The 21483-nt window shown below is 31.0% G+C and overlaps 1 protein-coding gene across 1 annotated transcript in view; it reads left to right on the plus strand.

The window, feature by feature from the left end:
• Positions 1-15091, plus strand: part of LOC127737844 (very long-chain specific acyl-CoA dehydrogenase, mitochondrial-like) — a 34588-nt gene extending 19497 nt beyond the window's left edge. The window contains exons 11-20 of the mRNA XM_052248786.1: positions 454-557; positions 1941-2045; positions 4408-4494; positions 4941-5003; positions 5724-5825; positions 6266-6363; positions 8884-8956; positions 9465-9537; positions 11323-11471; positions 12318-15091. Coding sequence (XP_052104746.1) covers positions 454-557; positions 1941-2045; positions 4408-4494; positions 4941-5003; positions 5724-5825; positions 6266-6363; positions 8884-8956; positions 9465-9537; positions 11323-11471; positions 12318-12455 — 992 coding nt within the window. The 3' untranslated portion in view covers positions 12456-15091. The remainder of the gene's footprint in view (positions 1-453; positions 558-1940; positions 2046-4407; positions 4495-4940; positions 5004-5723; positions 5826-6265; positions 6364-8883; positions 8957-9464; positions 9538-11322; positions 11472-12317) is intronic.
• Positions 15092-21483: the final 6392 nt, after the last annotated feature.

Consider the following 21483-nt stretch of genomic DNA (forward strand, 5'->3'; position numbering starts at 1 on the left):
GCTATCTGAAACTAGTTTCTTATAGATAATGTTATGGATGTGATGCTATAGTTTCTAGAAACAAGATGGTATTTCATAATTTCCTGTTTACCAGGATGATATAAGAAATTTCTGAGGAGAACACTGAATGCTTATTACCACAATATCAGATCAAGTTCGAATTTAAAAACCAGGCTTTATACAAGTGACTACATATAGATAACTTATTCTTATCCAGTCTGCATAATTTTGACTGCACAAAAAGCATAGATATAGTAAAGATTCAATTTCTTGCCCATCTATTATGTTTAAAACACTCGTGAATGCAGAGATTTACTTTACTCTCGATTTAGTGTCAAATGTTAGGTTCACTGTGCCATTCAAGCCTAATATTTTTTCAACTGTACATGTATTAAAAATAAGACAATGAATATCAAAATGTACAAGTCGTGTTTACTTTTTTGTACTTTGTAGAGGTTGGAGGTGGATTTAAGGTAGCTATGAATGTTCTAAATAATGGTAGATTTGGTATGGCAGCTGCTCTCTCAGGGACAATGAATTATTGTATTCAGAAAGCTGTAAGTATTTTGTCAAACTTGGATTAGATAGGTTTGTAGGAGAATGTAAAATGTACAAGAAAAAATATTTTTCATTTTATTATTGGTTTTGTGTTGATAGATGAGAAATGAAAAGATTGCTTTTTTTTCCTATTTTTGCATACACAGTTTGACTCATTCTGTTATATTGTAAAGTTGGCCTCCCCCTATAATTTGAATGGAAGAATCATTTGTTATATGTTTTGCCGCTTAAGTTCCATGTATTAAGTATTAACTGTAGCTTGACAACATCTACATTTACAAATCTTAGTACAGTCGAACCTCGTTGTGTCGAACTCGGTTGTGTCGAAAACTCGGACGAGTCAAAGTAATTTCTCGGTCCCAGTAAAATTCCCGTTTGATCAATGCATAATAACCTCTGATAAGTCGAACTTGGTTGATTCGAATACTCTGTTAAGTCGAGTAAATTTTATAGTACCGTCGATGTAAAATTCATGTAAATTGACCCCGATGACTCGAAGTTCGAAAGTAAGAATTCATAAAAGATGCAGACCTAATGATAAAAATTCAAATCAGATGTATTTCTTATGTAACCTAATCATTTTCAAAAGAGATTAAAGCTGAGTAAACATACTTGTTTGTATAACAGTTAAAATGACATGTTTATGGTGACCGGTAATTAACACCTTTGGTTGATTGTTCAAGCGGAATGTTAGTGTGTTGAACATTTATCACATCGGATAAAAACAAAACGAATTTAAATGACCTAAGCCGAGATAAAATTCGTTAGATTTAAAACTCATTAATTACAATAAATAAAAGGATAAGAACAATTATGATAAATTCATGATAATTTAATGTAAAGCAGACGACCTCTGGCTCACCAGAGACCGTTCATAACTTAATTCGTTCCGCAAGTGATTTCATAATTTATAGTGACTGACCTTTGTAAATATTTGTGTAGACTATTGATTTTATTTGTGCATGATTTTTATCTGTACTTGTGTGTTTAATTATTATGAAGGAACAAAAATGGAGATTGAATGCACAATCATAAAGTGTCATATCGAAAAAAGGCACACTGTTCATTGTATCTAGTTTACACAAATCATACCGTATTTCATGCATTCCAAATTTATGACGACACACTCGACCTCGGATGAGTCGAACCTCGGATGTGTCGAATACTTTGGTCCGGTCCCTTCGACTTCGACACAACGAGGTTCGACTGTAGCTTATTATTTAATTTAATGGTGTTTTGGGGTAACTAACTGATAGAAAATGGTATACCAGGGGTAATATACCAATAAAGACAATCTGGAATCTATGTTGAAATGTATAGAAAAAGTATTGAACACAAGAAATGCTATAAAGTGATTAAGATTTATTGATGGTTTGTTTTAGATTGAGCATGCATCACAGAGAACCCAGTTTAAGAAGAAGTTATCAGACTTTGGTTCTATTCAAGAGAAGATTGCTAGAATGGTTATGGTTCAATATGTCACTGAGGTATAATTTGTGGCAGGTTATGTATTTATAATACAACAAATTGTAGTGCACCAACTTACAATGGTTGACTGTCTGTATACTTTAAAAAGTTATATGGAATATTGAAACTGTGTTTACAACTTTCTTTATTTTAACTTTTACATTCATATTACATTTACAAAAAAGGCCAACTTATAATGAAAATTCAGGAAAATTCAAGTGCTTAGTTTATGTCCTGTTTGCATTGATTTACAGTTAACTCTTGTTGTCTTGAACTCTTTTGACTCGAAATTTCGTAGGAGTCGAAATTTTCCCGTGGTCCCATACTTTGTTCCATATGAATATATGTGTATTTTGCTCCTGATGAGTCGAAGTTTCAGTTGCCTTGAACCAAATTTACGGTCCCAAGGTTAACAAAAGCCTTTAAATTGCGAATATTTATCTCGAACTACAGCTCTTTTCATAATGCTAGCAAGACAAAGAATTGTTTGGCTTGCTTGCTTTGTTTGTGTCAATGTTTGCTCAAGCATTGTAATTAAGATTGACATATGAAAACAACATAAAAAGGCAGATTTAAACTTGTATACATTATATTTAAATTTGATAGGACATTATCAAATAATCAAATTTACCTATACTCAGGTTTAACTCCGCCTACTTATATTGTTTGCAGCTGTCAATCTTAAATACAATGCTTGAGCAAACATTTATACAAACAAAGCAAGCAAGTCAAACAAACCTTTGCCTTGCTAGCATTATGAAAAGAGCTGTAACACATTTGTCAAAACATGACCTTGGGAATTTAAATGGATTGAAGAGTTCACCTGACAATACACGTGTATAAATTAAATTTTCGGTCACTGACCGCAGTATTGATTTATGACATTCTTTTTCCACGAGTGTTTACCTAAGATTATCTTTGATCACAATGATAAATGATTAGTGATGCATTGTTATATTATATTTCAAATTATTTATAATGTTTGAAAAACAATTAACAGTAATTATACATTTATGAGCTTGTGTGTGCATAAAGTAGAGATTAAGACTTAGTGATCAACTAAAAAATACTCAGTCGGCTTCTTTAATCTTTTTGTAATTTATCTTGCAGAAAAAAGATTGAAATAAAAGAAAATGAAAAGATATCTTAATTTTCTAAAATCTCTTGTATACAAGAATGAACAATTTTTCAACTTTAAATCACACTAAGATCGATTGGAAATTACACTTTCGGCTAAAAACTACGGAATTTTTTTTTAACTGTACAAAGAAATAAATAAGAGACGCAAAAATCACATAACTTTTATTATAATAATAAAAGAACATTAAATACAGATACATCGATCTGAGAACAGAATATCGATCCCCTACCCATATTCATCAGGATTTATTTTAGCCTTACCAAGCTAAGCAAGAGTTGTATCCCTTGGTCTGTCGAACTACAGGTATCTCGAAATATTTCTCTGGTCCGACTGACTTTGACTTAAGGAGAGTCCACTGTAGTTATAAATATATTTTGTCATGAGATCATCATTGTTTTTCCCCTGACATTATAGCACCATGGTACCATGGTGCTATCTAATAATTATTTTTTCAATTGAATTTTCAATAGAATGTAAATTTAATGTGGTGCTATAATTTCAAGGAGAAAATGCTATTTTAAATCCATTTTGCCAATTGACAAAGTTTGGAGAACACTAATATCATAATAAAATAAGAACTAATTTTGACCTTTTAAAAACTTGTACTACATGTAGTTGCAGTTATCATAATTGTGATATTAAAACAAGTTCAAATCATTAGTATGATTCTCGTTTTTTTTTTCCCCGCCAACGGAGATCGGGGCATTAAGTGTTACCCTTGTCCTTCTGTCCCGCCGTACTTCTGTCTGTCACATTTTCAAAGATTGAGCGGGGGCATTCGTGTCCTCAGACACATTCTTCTTTTATTTATTTTTTTAATTCTTCATATTGATGTGTATCCAGATAAGACATTTTTTGAATTGTTAAGTCTCACTGTGACATTTACCTTTTTTTGGAATTCTTCATATTGATGTGGATCCAGATAAGACATTTTTTGAATTGTTTTAAAAGTCCTACTGTAACATTATTACTTACATTTTGAAATTATTTTCTCTGTTTTCATTGAGAAATATGATTAAAAAGTGGTTGAATTCATCATTAGCATGATTAGTGAGGATGTACCTTTTTGCCTTAATTATTATCACACAAATTTTTTTTGAAAAGCTCTTCCTGAAGATTTTGTCAAAGATTGTTACTTTATAAGACATAACTTTTGATAAAAATAAATTTAAAAACCATTTAATTATATGTTGGCAAAAACTTTTATTCTAAACTGCATATTCTGTAATTTTTTTCTTTAGTCCATGGCATACATGTTGTCAGCTAATATGGATCAAGGAGCAACAGAATTCCAGATTGAAGCTGCCATCAGTAAGGTGTATGCTTCTGTAAGTACAGCCTCAATGTATCAATAGATTCTCTATCTTGTTACTCTGTATTTTCTAAAAATTCATTCAGACCATTAAAACATGTTTGTTCAAAAAGGGTATCAATTCATGTTTCATAAATGCAAACAAAAATTGGAAATTTTCCAGATAACTTCAAAATGCCTTCTGCATTGATTTCCTGTTTATAGATTACTTATATCTTCTTCATGGTCATGTATGAAATTTTCATCATGTTAACCCAGGCACTAGAAATCAGAGCTACTTCAAATTTGGTATTGGACTTCGTGTGAACATTGTATACAGTGTGATGTATTCTAACATTGCTCATCAATTTCCTGTTTGCCAAATACTGATGTATTTTCCCACATAATGGCCATTCATTATTTTTGTCACAAGAGGGCATTTTTCAAACTCAAATTCTGTATTCTATTCTTTATTTTTAACAGGAAGCAGCCTGGTTTTGTGCAGATGAAGCTGTACAGATCCTTGGTGGAATGGGTTATATGAGGGTAATACAACTATAATGTAATACACACAAAAAATCATTATCAAAATCTACTTACAAAACTGCAATGGAATTAAATCTTACAAATTATGCATTTTCTTCACCACCTCTTTAATGGTCTAACCTAGCTGAGTTTATTCTGTATTAAACACAATCTTTGAATGTAAAAAACATAATCTCACTTTCTGGTAAAAAATAAGAATTATTGAAGAAAAAATATTGAAAATGATAAAAATGAAAACAACATGTTATAAATTTCATGCACTCGAAGTGCTTTTCTGGATTTACCTTCATCAGGAACGCTCATAGCTGAATATTTGAAAGCCAAGGATGAATAAGAACCAAAACAGTTGAAGAGCTATATTACCAATAAGGACCTAAGGACACTGACTAACTACTAGTCTATTAGACTATAGATTTTAGGCTATGTTTGTACTTCAAGATCAGTTACTTGTATGTCTGTCCTTAGTTCTAGGAGTATTAAACTAAGAAGGCACAGTCCAGGTTACTACTTGTATATAGTTCTCACAAATCATGATAATCTATTAAATATCAATAAAGGAAGTCAATGTCATCTGTTAATAATAGTTTTGAATGGATGTTTTGCTCTGCAAAATTCTATTCAAATTTCAATTTAAATTCATATTTTTGATTTGTTTATATCAAATTATGTTATCTTAATCTGAAGAAATTAAACTTAAGTATTATTATTTTTTTCCTTTAGGATTGTGGATTAGAGAGAGTTGTGAGAGATTTGAGGATTTTTAGAATCTTTGAAGGAACCAATGAAATTCTTCGATTGCTTGTGGCTTTGACAGGCATGAATGTAAATATCACAAAGTTTTCCATTCTTTCCATATATTATAAAAACTGAAGTGGTGGTTGATAACCTCTTGTCTTCTCTTCAAAAATTTGACGCAATCCTTATTTCAGACTGAATTTACATCGACTGAGTACTTGGAAAACGGTTTAAATTTAAAAGTTCAGCAAACAACAATCATTGATTACACAAAGGGAGCCTTAATTTATAGTTGTTATTACTGTTTAATGAGGAAAGTAAAAGAATCTTTTGTTTTAAATTAAAAGGAATATAATTTATAATATAAGTTTGCATTTCATACTATCAAACAAAAAAAATGAATTTACAAGATTTTTAAAAAGTTTATCATATGCAGACTCTCAGAATTACTAACTGTACAAGATCTATATAAAAGACAATCATTTACTATATCCATGCCTGGTTCTGACAAACATTTACTATTCTAGCATGCTGGAGAACATTTACGACAACTACAGAAAGCTTTAGAAAATCCTTTGGCAAATGTTGGGACTTTGTTTGGTGCTGCTGGAACCAGGGCTAAAAGGTAAGGAATATAATAGTCCGCAGGAGAGTCAACATTAAGGAAACACTATTATGAAAAAAGTAACATGTTTATTTTATATGCAATAATTGTCTCACCTGTGACAACTTTGCTGTTGCTGAATGTCAGAAATTAGTATTCCGTTTTTGCAGATAATAGTCACATGTTAAAAGATGTACTGACCATGTGTGCTATTATTATGTTTATCACAAACTTATCTTGTTTTGATTAAAAAATTGCAAACTGGCATGATATCTAGAACTATTGTGATATATGTATTATTGAGAAGGGGTTTAATGAATGTTTCTATTTTCAATGAAATTGATAACATACTGTCTGAGTAATAATGCTTTCCTTCTAGTCTTCCTGTCCATCTTGCACAGTGTTGTCAATGCCAAATCTCCAAGCATTGTGAATTGAAAGAATCATGACAATTGTTTCATATCATGGGTAGGAGTACTTGAACACTGTATTAAGATCAAGTCTTAAATATTCTTTTTTTTGTTCCATGATTAAAGATCGGATTATTACTATTAGGGCTCTTCATCAAAGATGTGGGAGCCCTATAGTTTTCACTTTGTCCATCGATCTGTTGGTTTGTCTGTCCATCTACAATTTTTGTAAAGGCAAAAACTCCAAAAGTATAAGTAGGAGGCCAATAAAATTTTGCACAGTTGTTATTTAAGAATTGAATGTTTCTTTTTGAAAATTTATTGTGGTGTAAAAGTGTTGACCGAAGTACATTTTGTATTTTTGCACTTCATTCCAAAAATGTGTGCACAGTCAACGCCTTTTCAACCCTTTAAAATTACTAAAAGAAGTTTTCAATACTTATTACATTTTTTTGCTAGGATCATGAAAACACGATTAAGGTTTTCTTTTATTTACCTGTGCATTTTATTGTGGAAACTCATGTCATCATGAATGTTACGTTTCAATTTGAAATGAAGGTTAATTTCAGAATGACGCAAGATTGCTGTTAGCCAATCAAAATAACGTATTATAATGTAATGTTATTATTAATAAATAGATGTGCATACTATATTTTGAGGAAATTCGGCTCATTAATCATGTTAATTTTATAAAAATCTTTAGTTTTTGATAAAAAAAATTACAAATTTTAAGACATGTCTTTTGTTAACACTTAATTCAAAAAGCATAGGTAGGAAGCCAAAGAAATTTTGCACAGTTAATGGGCATATTATGAAGATATGCATATTATATAAATGTGCATATTATATTTCAGTGGAATTTTGCTCATTAGTTTTGGTAAAAGCTTTAAAAAAAAATTTGAGAAATGTCTTCTTATAATAGGATTTTAACAAAAACTGATACATAATATAGGCATTATATGCATTCCAAATTGTTCTGAGATTCATATTTCTTGCTAGGATTTGAATGAAAAAGGAAATGAGTCTCTGTATCAAAATTATTGGTTGCTCACCATTTATGAAAATGGCCACCAAAATACATGTCATAGTACTTGGATATTAACAAAACATATAATAATCAGGAACACATCCTAAATTAATTGCTGGTGTTGAAATATATGAAAATTGACAACCTGTGAACCTTTGCTTTGTATGCATCAGTCTCTTTGCCTCGCATAAAAATGTGCAAGTGGGCCCTTGCTGACATGTCAGTTTTCTCTAGTGTTTCTGTAGTTTTCTAAGGTGATAACAGGGGCAATATTTATAAATTACTAGACCAAAAATTGCCTTTCAAAGTCTGGTGTGCTTTCCTTTTTTATGCCATTACCAGAAAGTGTTGAGGAAAATATAAATTATGAACCTGTTCTTCAGTCTGTTATTATGAATTAGCAGTTTCAGCTATTCAGTATATATAATAGACTATCTTCATATTACCAACTTTTGACTCCGGATTATATAATTTGTCGACTGGTTACCTTGGACATCATGGTACTCGGTCAAGTAAGAGCAGCCAAAATAAGTAAAATCAAACATATAATCGGTGTAATTTGAGGGGAAATTTTACTGTTTTCCGATGTTTTTGTAGTGAAAAAAAATATTAACCAGGTAATTTTTCCCCAAAATTGTACCGATTGAAAGCTTGGTTTTACTTCTTTAGCTTGCTCTTACCTGACTTGGTACCATGATGTCCAAGGTAACCAGTCGACAAATTATATAATCCTGAGTCAAAAGTTGGTAATATGAAAATAGTCTATTGGATCTTATGCCATTTTCACTTTACACTTGTCAAATTGAAAGGAGGTGTTAGGTGTACATCAATGAGACAGTAATCCAATATGTTTTATATACACATTACGCAGTAGGACTGTAAAAGAAGTAGTTCTGCATTAGGTTTCATTTTTAAACAATGAAAAGTAGAAAGGTAACAGGACTATAAAATTGGTTTGGCATTAAATGAAATTTGGTTTCAGGGTATCCCGAATAATTTAGTTATATCCCGCTGATCTACAATGTCTACATTAGCACCTGATTGCATAGACTATAAACACTGTAGTAAGCTTTAACTATAATAACACCTAATTTTCTTTTTCAGAATGGCTGGTATGAGTACAGGTCTTTCATTAACGCAGTATGTCCATAAAGATCTCACAACATCAGCTGATCAGGTACTGCGCCTTGTATAGTGACTTATAATTAGCATTTGAAAAAAATAAATGTGGTATTGTAAAGGTTTTCACAAGAGAACAATCAAGCAAACAAAAAAAATGAATGAGAAGTGCAGTTAAATGCTTTTAAACATTATAAAGATTATAGCATGGTTAATTTATAATGGGAATACAGCAAGGTAATGTTAACCTGTAAAGTAACATGAAAGGAAATAAATTAAATTTTCAACTCAATGCCTCAGATAGAAGACATGAAACAACAATCCACAAACTTAACACATATTATTAGAATCTGGCTTAGATCAGTCGCTATGTAGTGAAGTAGTTAAAGTATTATCAAGCCTTCATTGTAAATCTGTACAATGTATTCAGTTTCATGAAATAATGGGAATCCCTGTTTGTTCTTCTGTGACATAAAAGCTAGAATAAAAACAGCAATAATAAAATTTGAATACATTTTACAAAATTAAATGAATTGATTTACATGTCTTTTACTTTTCTTTCACAGACTGCTAAAGCCATAGAAAATTTTGGGTTTACAGTTGAAGACCTGTTAACGAAATACAAAAAGAACATTATAAGTATGATTTGAATAGATATTAACAATGTATTTGTTCTGAAGTAGTTTGCAAATTATAATGACTGTCAATAGCTCAGCAGTAACACTTTGATAGAGATACAATATGTATGATAGTAACATCAGAAAAAAATATGTAGAACTGTTATTATGTAAAATTTGTGTGATAAAATTTCTTAAGACAGGGCTCAAGTTTAAGACCAGGTTCCTTAAAAAGTGAGGTGTTATAATTCTATGAATGAAAGGAAATGCCAGAAATCATATGCCAGTAGCAATAGAAACAAGTTGTTTATAGACTGTAACTGCTTTTATATGGTGGTAGTATTGTAAAAGCTTGCTGGATAATTCCACCAATTGCGCTGGCTGAGATTTTTCAACAAGGAATATTTTAAATATGTAGTTATATGTTAGGAAATCTTTAATGTTAACATTTAAGATTATTTATGAGTATGCTTTGAATAATTAAGGTGATATCTCAGAAAGTCATATGATCATTAGATTGTTATAACATTTAATAAGACTGTTAGATTGTTATAACAATTTTTAAGATTACATGTCAAAAAGGTTTTAACATTAAAGATTTCTTTGTCCATCTTTATCACTATCAGAATATTAAAGGAGAACAGTGGCAAAAGTCTACAACAATTAAGAAACATTGTTTTTTTTTTGTTCACAAAGAAAAAAAATTAGTCTCCCTGATTTTTGTCTCGCCTTGACAGAGTGAAAAAGCAAGACATAGGTATGCTGTTTCTGGCGGCGTCAACAATGTATTAGTTTGTTAGTAGGCCTAGTTCATGGTGAACCACTAGTGGTAGGTCAATGATATTTGGTATGCAATTGTATTAGCATTGGCACATCTCATTACCATGAAGATTATTTGCCCCCCCTCCCCTCAGTCAAGGTCTATTGACTTTGTAACTTTGCTTAGTTTACATGTATTAGTTTGTGATAAGGTCAGTTTATGGGGAACCACTAGTGGTAGGTCAATGATAATTGGTATGCAGTTGTATAAGCATTAGCACATCTCATTTCCATGGAGAATATTTGGTCCTTACCCCTCAGTCATGGTCTATTGACTTTGAAACTTTTGCTTAGTTTACATGTATTAGTTAGTGATTAGGTCAGTTTAAGATGAACCACTTATGTTAAGTCAATGATATTCGGTATGCAAATGTATTGGCATTTGCAAGTTTCATTTCCATGGAAATTATATAACCCCACCCCCTAATTATGGTTTATTGACTTTGAAACTTTTACATAGTTTACAAGTTAATGTTTGTGTTTAGGTTTGTTTAAAGGGAATGACTTATGAAAAGTCAATAGTATTTGGTTTGCAGTTGTATTAGCATTGGCACATCTCATTTCCATGGAGATTGTTTAGCCCTGTACCTTCAGTCATGGTTCATTAACTTTGAATATTTGCATAACTTACATGTTAAAGTATTGCTATTTTAATTTCAACATTTGCATTATCAAAATAACAAATAGGCGAGACATATCTCTGTGTTCACAGTTTATTTTATGATTTCCTATTTCAGTTAGTTTTATTCCTTCAATTACTTTTTAGCCAAAAATGTGGTTAGTCTTTTATTATGAAGAAAGGCAAATTATTTTAAAGTGCTGATATCTTTATGTCTTTCATAAAACCAGTGGTTACATTTTTAACCAGAAATTTAGAAAAAAAACCTTGTGTGAAGAATCTTAAAAAATACAAAGAAATATTCGTTCATTTAGTATCTCATTTATATCTGAGAAACATTAAGTCTGATGAAACTTATTTATTTTGCAGATGAACAATTTATATTGAACAGAGTTTCTGATTCAGCTATCGATATATATGCCATGGTTTGTGTCTTGTCCAGAGCATCAAGATCATTGTCCAATGGTTTAGAATCAGCCAAGCATGAAAGTACTATTTGTCACGTCTTTTGTGATGAGGTAAGATAATTGACACAGAAGGGTGAATAAAGTTTAGTTAGATAAATCATCATAAAAGGGTTTATTTATGCCCCCAGTTACTGAAACAGGGGATATTTTATCTTGAAATTCTGATATTGTTCTCTTACTTCACATGTTATTATAATATATTTTTAATAACTTAAAATTTCTTTGTGTTTAGTGATTCACATATGTTTTAATTGATTTTAATTATAAAAAAAAAGATAAATTTAAAGAGTGGAGGGGTGGGGTTGCTGCAAAAATTGACAGGATAATCCTCCCATCTAAATTGTTTTTATGAATCAGAGTTTCGGGTAGAATATTCTGTGCAATAAAGATGAAGAAAATGAATATTAACCAAGAAACAATTGCATCATCCTGATAAGAACTAGGAAGCTCTTGTGTTAAATATTAATTATTTCATTAGAGATGATTTCGAAGATGAGGGAGAGTTGTAAAAACATATCACTATTAACTCATTACTTGTAAGACAATGTAACTCTTTAAAAATAGAACAGAATAGAATTATAAATTAAAAGTAAACAGAAGAAGACTTCATTTCTAAGTATTTAATGATGATTGCTACAAATTTTTATTCATTTTTCATTTTTGGAAATGAATTATCAAAATTATATAAATTTTATTGGAGTTCTGAAAATATACAAAAATTGACCAGAAAACACATTTATCCTCACAATTTTTCAGAATGTACAATTTAAATATCGTGTTTTTTCTTCTATAATCAAAATCCAGGTGTGTTTATTTTATTTAATTCATTGATTTCTTGAGAATACATTACTGAAATATAGGTAACACAATTGAAGAGTTAAATCATTATTATTGCAGGCTTCACAGAAAATTGAGAAGAATTTAAAACTTACACATTCTGCTGGATCATTGAAGAATTATAAACAATTAGCTCAGATTTCTACAGATGTTATGGAAAATAATGGCACTATACAGGAACATCCTCTAGGATTTTAATGAAAGAGTAGCTAGGGATTCCAATGAACAAATAACCTACTGGCATTATAAAACATCCTAAATAATTATTAGTAAAAAAACAGTGTTCTAAAAAAGTTAGGTCAGAATGATGTATGCTTTGCTCTATCAATTGTTTATGTTTGAATTTTTAAAATAAAGTAGAAAATTAAAAATAAAATGTATATTTCTTCATTCTTATCATGTATATTAAAATTTAATAAATATATACAAAATTAAAGATAGAAAATTGCTTTATCAATAATTGAATATAGATGGACAATGTTTTTTGAACTATTGTCACATTTTTTCTTCTTGTTTAATATAAATAATAATCAATGTTTGTAAAATGTGTTGAAATGACCACATGGCATGTCAACACATTTTTGGCACCTTTTTAATTTAAGTTTTATGTGAGGATTGGAACTTTGATGGGCATCCACAATGTTGTTTGTGAAATAGAAGTTGGAATACTGAAAGCTTATTTTAAGGAAGAAAACCACTAATTCATAGTCCCTTGCTTTCTATGTTAAATTCTACAACTTCAAGCATTCATAGCTATTTTGTCAAGTTCAAATAAAGTGATAGTCATTTCATGTCAAAATTATACCTTACCCTTCATTGTGCTGAAAAAATCAACATCTCTTTAATTACATATTAGATTGCACTAGTTCCCAAAAGTTTGGTAGTGCAAAAACAAGTACTTTTGATCTGAGCAACAGGGAAAATATGCCTTCCTATCTGAATTTCATATATTTTTTATTTTTCAAAAGAAACTTTAAACAACAGTTCTACATTGATCCCAAATCCTTAAGCTTTCATTTGATACCAAAAATATCCAAATATTTTACTTATTGACAAAGTTACAGCTATGCATAGGAACTATTTTGTTTAAAATATGTACTAATTTCTTGTATGTTCTTTCAGACCGGGCCTAATTAGTGGTTTTATACCTATAAGAGAGAGATATAAAGCAAGGGAGAAGAACAGAATTATTTTTACAAAGTTTATAACACAAATGTCTTCTGTACAAATTGATGGTTATGATTCAGAGTGTAACATTCCTTCTTTACATGTAACTATATCCAGATTGTTATCTGATCTAATTTTTCTTTAAAAGGAATTTTCAGAATAAAAAAAGGTTTAAAAAAATTAGTTTTAAGGAGAATATTTGTCAAACCTAAAATGGTGATAAGGTTTTCATCTATGATAATCTTCAAAAAGTTGAAAAAACATGATAAAGTATATTTTATAATGACATTTCATCAAGTGGAAGTCATGTACCTTCTAGAATTGGATCATAAACCTGATTTTATCATACAAATGAGATTGTGAGAGAATATGATTAATTTTCTTATAACTATGAATTATTTTTGTGATTTGATACCACTGTAATGTTTATGTAATATATATATATGCACCTGTGTCTTTCAAAAGGACATTTTTTATGCGTTTTTACAGAACTTTTGTATAATGTGTTAGAGTACTTTTAAAACTTGCAACATAGTTAGTGGTAGTAATTTTCTGATATCATATTATTTCATCTAAACATTTTCACTTGTTTTTAGTTTTCATTATTATAGAAAATGACACAGTTAAACAATAACGAACAATAATTATAAATTCATGATTGTCACACAAAATGTAACTCCCTGAATTGTAGTAATCCTTATTGGAAATTATACTGATTTGCTGCAATACAGAGCAATGCTAAAAAGTAAAAAGAAAAAGAATGTCTAACTTTTATTTACAAACATTTCCATATTTATAATTGAGTTTGAATACAAGTATGGTGGAAGTAAAAAGACCATTAGTAATTTATATTTTTATATAAACCAAATATTATCTTAAGATTAACAAGGATAAAAAAAAACTGCTAATCCCTCAATCATAGTTGCAGATCTACTGCCCATCAAGGGAAATAACCTGCTTCAAAAAATAATTTTAGATTATAATTCATGTTTCAGTAAATGAGTTTCTTGAAACGGCTATGCATGAAGTAATATGGCAGTTTACAAATTGCTGTTTTTAATTTGCTGAAACAAAAGCTAGATATATTTCTGTGTTTATTGATTAAAATTGTATAATGTATGAATCTCAGTATGTAAATAGATAAAATATGAAAAAAAATGCTGCATTGGTGTTTTGTCTATATCTGTAGTTAATAAGCAATGCCTATCAATGCAAGTGTAAATATAATTATTTAAATATTGGGAAAATGGTTTATTTCTTAGTGTGTTTAAATGTGATAGATATAAAAAAAAAATTGATTCTCCTATGGATGTAGTAAGTATTATATATACTTAGCAAAAATGTGTTTTTTTTTTAAAAGTTTTCTCATCAAAGTATAAATAAATCTAACAGAAAATGTCATCCTTAGTCATATTAGTACAACTGTAGTAAGGTTTAAAATCTGCACTCATTTTGTATGTGACAAATTATTGTTTTATTTGCTGGAGTTAGTTTAGTTATATGTTTTGTTTTGATTATACTGAATTTTGATTTACTTAAAATGAACTCAGGACCAATGAATAATCATTTAGTTGTGCAAGAAATGAAATATAATTTACCTTAAAGGTAATGATTTCAAACAAACATGTTACTTTTGTTCTATCATGAATAAAAAAAAATACCGGCCATTTTATTGTTTGTCTCGTCCATAAGCCTTTTCAACTGCAATTAAAAACTATTAATAAATATCCTGACATTTTTTTCAAAGGGAATAGTGAGTTTCAAATGTTAAACATTGGTATAACTCAACACCTGAACAATTAGCTTGACTATGCTTTAAAAACAGATATAAAAGTTTTTTTTATGAAAAGCATTAGCTTTTATTGTCATGATGTACAGACTGAGACAATAAATAGATACTGGAAATTTCAATATGATTATGAATGAATGATGGAATCGGATTTACCGGTACAACAGATCATTGTTTTTTATTGTCGAGCCTGCGACTTTTGTCGCAGAAAGCTCGACATAGGGATAGTGATCAGGCAGTGGCAGCGTTAACTAACTTCTTAAAAGCTTTATATTTTAGAAGGTGGAAGACCTGGATGATTCATACTTTGTATATAGATGCCTTATGTTACGATGTACTTGACCTCATTTTCATGGTTCAGTGACTACCTACTTGAAAAAAAAGTTAAGATTTTTTGTAATGTTAATTTCTCTCTTATGAGTAATAGGATAACTATATTTGGTATGTGTGTACCTTGCAAGGTCCTCATGCCCGTCAGACAGTTTTCACTTGACCTCGACCTCATTTCATGGATCAGTGAACAAGGTTAAGTTTTGGTGGTAAAGTCCATATCTCAGATACTATAAACAATAGGTCTAGTATATTTGGTGTATGGAAGGATTGTAAGGTGTACATGTCCAACTGGCAGGTGTCATCTGACCTTGACCTCATTTTCATGGGTCAGTGGTTATAGTTAAGTTTTTATACGACCACAAAAATTTTTTGCGGTCGTATATTGGTATGACATTGGCATCGTCGTCTGAAGACACATTGGTTTTCGCACTCTAACTTTAGTTTAAGTGAATGGATCTCTATGAAATTTTACCATAAGGTTAAATACCACAAAAGGAAGGTTGGGATTGATTTTGGGGGTTATGGTACCTACAGTTAAGGAATTAGGGGCCAAAAATAAGCATTTTCTAGTTTCCAGACAATTACTTGTGGAATGGTGTATGGGTCTCTCTGAAATTATACCACAAGTTTCCATACCACTAAGGGATGGTTAGGATTTGCTTTGGGGGGTTATGGCTCAAACCGTTTAGGAATTAGAAAAAGGGGGAAAAACAAGGTTGTCCTGGTTAATGGACAAATACTTTAGTACAAAACATAATTTAAAGCAGTGTAAGGGAGATAAATCAAATACATTTGAATTACCTCCCTTATTCTGCTTTTAAATTATGTATAAAGTAATGGTTAATGAACAATTAAGACAGTTTAAAAGCAGTGTAAGGGAGGTAATCCAAATACAACGTTTTGATTACTTCCCTTACACTGCTTTTAAATTATGTTTAAAGAAATGCATATTTATAAAGGAAGACCAGAAATGTTGCATCTTTTTTTTTTTTTACAAAAAAATCCATATGAAAGATTTGACACCATATTTTAAATTCTATTATAAAATAGATTAAGTTAGCACTATGGTAAATTTAAATGGGTTATTATGGTTGCAAACTGCATTGGAAATTTGAACTGAGATTATGACCATATCTTGAGGGAAAAAAAATTTTGGGGGAAAAAAGGGGGGGGGGGGGGGGGGGGGGTAAAAAGAAATTGTGGGGGGTCAATTTTTTCTCATTTCAGATTTCAGAAATTAAAAAGAATTATTCTTCAAATATTATTTTTTTTCAAATTTCAAATATTGAAAAATTTCAAGAAGTAATCTTTAATTGCACAGTATGGCGCATTAGATTTGTAAAATCTTTGACCACATTTATTTCTTTGTTATGCCGAATCTAACCGTGTATTTAGATTTTTAATTTTGGGTCCCGTTTTTATACGACCGCAAAAAAATTTTTGTGGTCGTATATTGGTATGACATTGGCGTCGTCGTCGTCGTCGTCGTCTGGCGTCGTCCGGCGTCGTCCGAAGACACATTGGTTTTCGCACTCTAACTTTAGTTTAAGTGAATGGATCTCTATGAAATTTTACCACAAGGTTCAATACCACAAAAGGAAGGTTGGGATTGATTTTGGGGGTTATGGTACCAACAGTAAAGGAATTAGGGGCCAAAAATAAGCATTTTTGTAACTTCGAGACATAACTTGTGTGTTAGTGTATGGATCTCTCTGACATTGTACCACAAGGTTCCATATCACAAAAGGAATGCTGGGATTGATTTTGGGGGTAATTGCCTCAAAATTTTAGGAATTAGGGGCCAAAAAAGGGACAAAAAACAAGCATTTTTCTAGTTTCATGACAATAACTTGTGTGTAAGTGTATGGATCTTTCTGAAATTGTACTACAAGGTTCCATATCACAAAGGGAAAGCCGGATTTGAGTTTGGGGGTAATTGCAGAAACGTTTAGGAATTGGGGGCCAAAAAGGGGCCAAAAATAAGCATTTTTCTAGTTTCCAGACAATAACTTGTGTTCAAGTGTATGGATCTCTCTGAAATTGTACTGCAAGGTACCATATCACAAAGGGAAGGCTGGGATTGATGATGGGGGTAATTGCCTCAATATTTTAGGAATTAGGGGCCAAAAAGGGGCAAAAAACAAGCATTTTTCTAGTTTCAGGACAATAACTTGTGTGTAAGTGTATGGATCTTTCTGAAATTGTACTACAAGGTTCCATATCACAAAGGGAAAGCTGGGTTTGAGTTTGGGGGTAATTGCCCTAGACGATTAGGAATTTGGGGCCAAAAAGGGGAAAAAAACACATTTTTCTAGTTTCCAGACAATAACTTGTGTTCAAGTGTATGGATCTCTCTGAAATTGTACTGCAAAGTACCATACCACAAAGGGAAGGCTGGGATTGAGTTTGGGGGTGATGAATCATAAGGGGGTTCAAAAAATTTGGGGGGTGGGATTTTTTTTTTTCCTTTTTTTTCTTTTTTTCCTTTTTTTTTTTCTTTTAAAATTTTCCATTTTAAGTTGGTTATTTCTGATTTATATTTAAAAGCAAATAATTATGATATGGTAGGAGATACACACCAAACAGGATGTGTAAATTATTGTGCAATAGCAAGAAATTTTCAATTGCACAGTATTGCACAATAGCAAGAAATCTTCAATTGCACAGTATTGCACAATAGCAAGAAATCTTCAATTGCACAGTATTGCGCAATAGCAAGAAATATCCAATAGCACAATATTGCGCAATAGCAAGAAATTGTCAATTGTACAGTATTGCGCAATAGCAAGAAATATTTGATTGCACAGTATTGTGCAAAAGAAGATACTTCGTATAAATTGCTTATTTCTTGACCAATTTCAATGGGGTTTTATTCTTGAATTCTTGGGGTTCTTTAATATGCTGAATCTAACCGTGTATTAAGTTTTTGGATTTTGGGCCCCGTTTTTAAATTGGTCCACATTGAGGTCCAAAGGGTCCAAAATTAAACTTTGTTTGATTTCATCAAAAATTGAATCATTGGGATTCTTTGATATGCCGAATCTAACCGTGTATTTAGAATCTTAATTTTTGGTTCCGTTTTCAAATTGGTCTACATTAAGGTCCAAAGGGTCCTAAATTAAACTTAGTTTGATTTTAAAAAAAAATTTAATTCTTAGGGTTCTTTGATATGCTGAATCTAAATATGTATTTAGATTTTTGATTATGGGCCCAGTTTTCAAGTTGGTCCAAATCGGGGTCCAAAATTAAACTTTGTTTGATTTCAACAAAAATTGAATATATGGGGTTCTTTGATATGCTGAATCTAACCATGTATTTAGATTTTTTATTTTTGGGCCCCGTTATCAACTTTGTCCACATTGAGGTCAAAAGGGTCCAAAATTAAACTTTGTTTGATTTCATCAAAAATTGAATTCTTGGGGTTCTTTGATATGCTGAATCTAACCATGTATTTAGATTTTGGATATTGGACCATAATAGGTGAATGTCCAATTTAAAATGTTTAAGTTCTTAGACCACATTCATTCTGTGTCAGAAACCTATGCTGTGTCAAATATTTAATCACAATCCAAATGCAAAGCTGTATCAAGCTTGAATGTTGTGTCCATACTTGCCCCAACTGTTCAGGGTTCGACCTCTGCGGTCGTATCAAGCTGCGCCCTGCGGAGCATTTTATTTAAATTGGTCTACATTAAGGTCCAAAGGGTCCAAAATAAAACTTAGTTTGATTTTAACGAAAATTGAATATATGGGGTTCTTTGATATGCTGAATCTAAACATGTATTTAGATTTTTGATTTTGGGCCCAGTTTTCAAGTTGGTCCAAATTGGGGTCCAAAATTAAACTTTGTTTGCTTTCAACAAAAATTGAATATATGGGGTTCTTTGATATGCTGAATCTAACCATGTATTTAGATTTTTTATTTGTGGGCCCCGCTATCAAATTGGTTCACATTGAGGTCAAAAGGGTCCAAAATTAAACTTTGTTTGATTTCATCAAAAATTGAATTATTGGGGTTCTTTGATATGCCAAATCTAACCGTGTATTTAGATTTTTAATTTTGGGTCCCATTTTTTAAATTGGTCTACATTAAGGTCCAAAGGGTCCAAAATTAAACTTAGTTTGATTTTATCAAAAATTGAATTCTTGGGGTTCTTTGATATGCTGAATCTAAACATGTGTTTAGATTTTTGATTATGGGCCCAGTTTTCAAGTTGGTCCAAGTTGGGGTCCAAAATGAAACTATGTTTGATTTCATCAAAAATTGAATTCTTTGATATGCTGAATCTAACCATGTATTTAGATTTTGGATATTGGACCATAATAGGTTAATTAAAAATTTTTAACTTCTTAGACAACATTCATTCTGTGTCAGAAACCTATGCTGTGTCAAATATTTAATCACAATCCAAATTCAGAGCTGTATCAAGCTTGAATGTTGTGTCCATACTTGCCCCAACTGTTCAGGGTTCGACCTTTGCAGTCGTATCAAGCTGCGCCCAGCGGAGCATTTTATTGTGTTTTGGTCTGTTTTTCTTATACTGTATGCAATAGGTCTACTATATTTGGTGTATTGAATGATTGTAAGGTGTACATGTCTGCCTGGCATGGTTCATCTGACCTTGACCTCATTTTCATGGTTCATTGGTCAATGTTTAGTTTTCTTGGTTAAGTCTGTTTCTTAGAAACTATAAGTAATAGGTCAACTATATTTAGTGTATTGAATGATTGTAAGGTGTACATGTATTTCTCGTTTGGTTTATCTGACCTTGACCTCATTTTCTAGGATCATGTTAAGTTTATGTGATAGTTGTAGTAAAGCTTTATATTAAGGAATATCAACATAATATCAATGGTTAGTAAAGAAGGCGAAACATTTCAGCGTGTGCACTCTTGTATTTCATACAGGTTAAATGTTTTCACATAACTGATAATTGTTTAACTGGTGATATTTGGTATGAAATTAATTTGTGATTTGTGAATGGGACTAATCTTGTACTTGTTTTAAAAGAATGAGACACTTTTACGCATGTATATTTCTTATTAATGGCAAATGCTTTTTCCAGTGCTATCATGCTTTGATTTTATAAAATGATAGCCCAGATCTGTGGAATTTCTCAGAGAGTTTCCAAACCTATTGAGGTTTTGAACCTCCCATTATGGAGATTTTTTACCATTTTATATTTCCATATATTTAAATGTTATGTATAGACCATTCTCCATTTTACTATTAGACATGCCTTCAGATATTTACATTTTTCAAAATGTTACATAATGTTTGAGTACATCACCATATCCCCTAACATTCTGCTGTTGACATAAAGGGAAAACAATAGTTCATGTTAATAAAACCATTACGTCTAGATAGTTTTCTGTTGACATAAGGAGTTGTTTCCCTTTGCTGCCATGTTGTAGGGCAATGTATACAAATTCCTCCATAAATCAATCAAATTTCGACTTATAATATTGAGCACTAGACCAGAAATAGTTGTTAAAAATCAATCATTTTGCCCTACAACATGGTCGCCAAAGGGAAATAACTCCAACTCAAATTTTGTCAATGGAGAACTATCTACTGCAAATGCCAAAACTACAGAGTATGCAATTGGATGAAACATGAGGACATACATTTATATGAGTTGATGAGGACTAGATACAGACCACGTATTATGTTGTCCACCATACAGTAAAACTGCAAACATTCTTGTCATATTAATTCACTATAGATACAGACCACGTATTATGTTGTCCACCATACATTAAAACTGCAAATATTCTTGTAATATTAATTTACTATAGATACAGACCACGTATTATGTTGTCCACCATACAGTAAAACTGCAAATATTCTTGTCATATTAATTTACTATAGATACAGACCACGTTTTATGTTGTCCACCATACATTAAAACTGCAAATATTTTTATGTTGTCCACC

Source organism: Mytilus californianus, unplaced genomic scaffold, assembly GCF_021869535.1.
Source record: "Mytilus californianus isolate M0D057914Y unplaced genomic scaffold, xbMytCali1.0.p SCAF_4, whole genome shotgun sequence".
Classification (NCBI taxonomy): domain Eukaryota; kingdom Metazoa; phylum Mollusca; class Bivalvia; order Mytilida; family Mytilidae; genus Mytilus; species Mytilus californianus.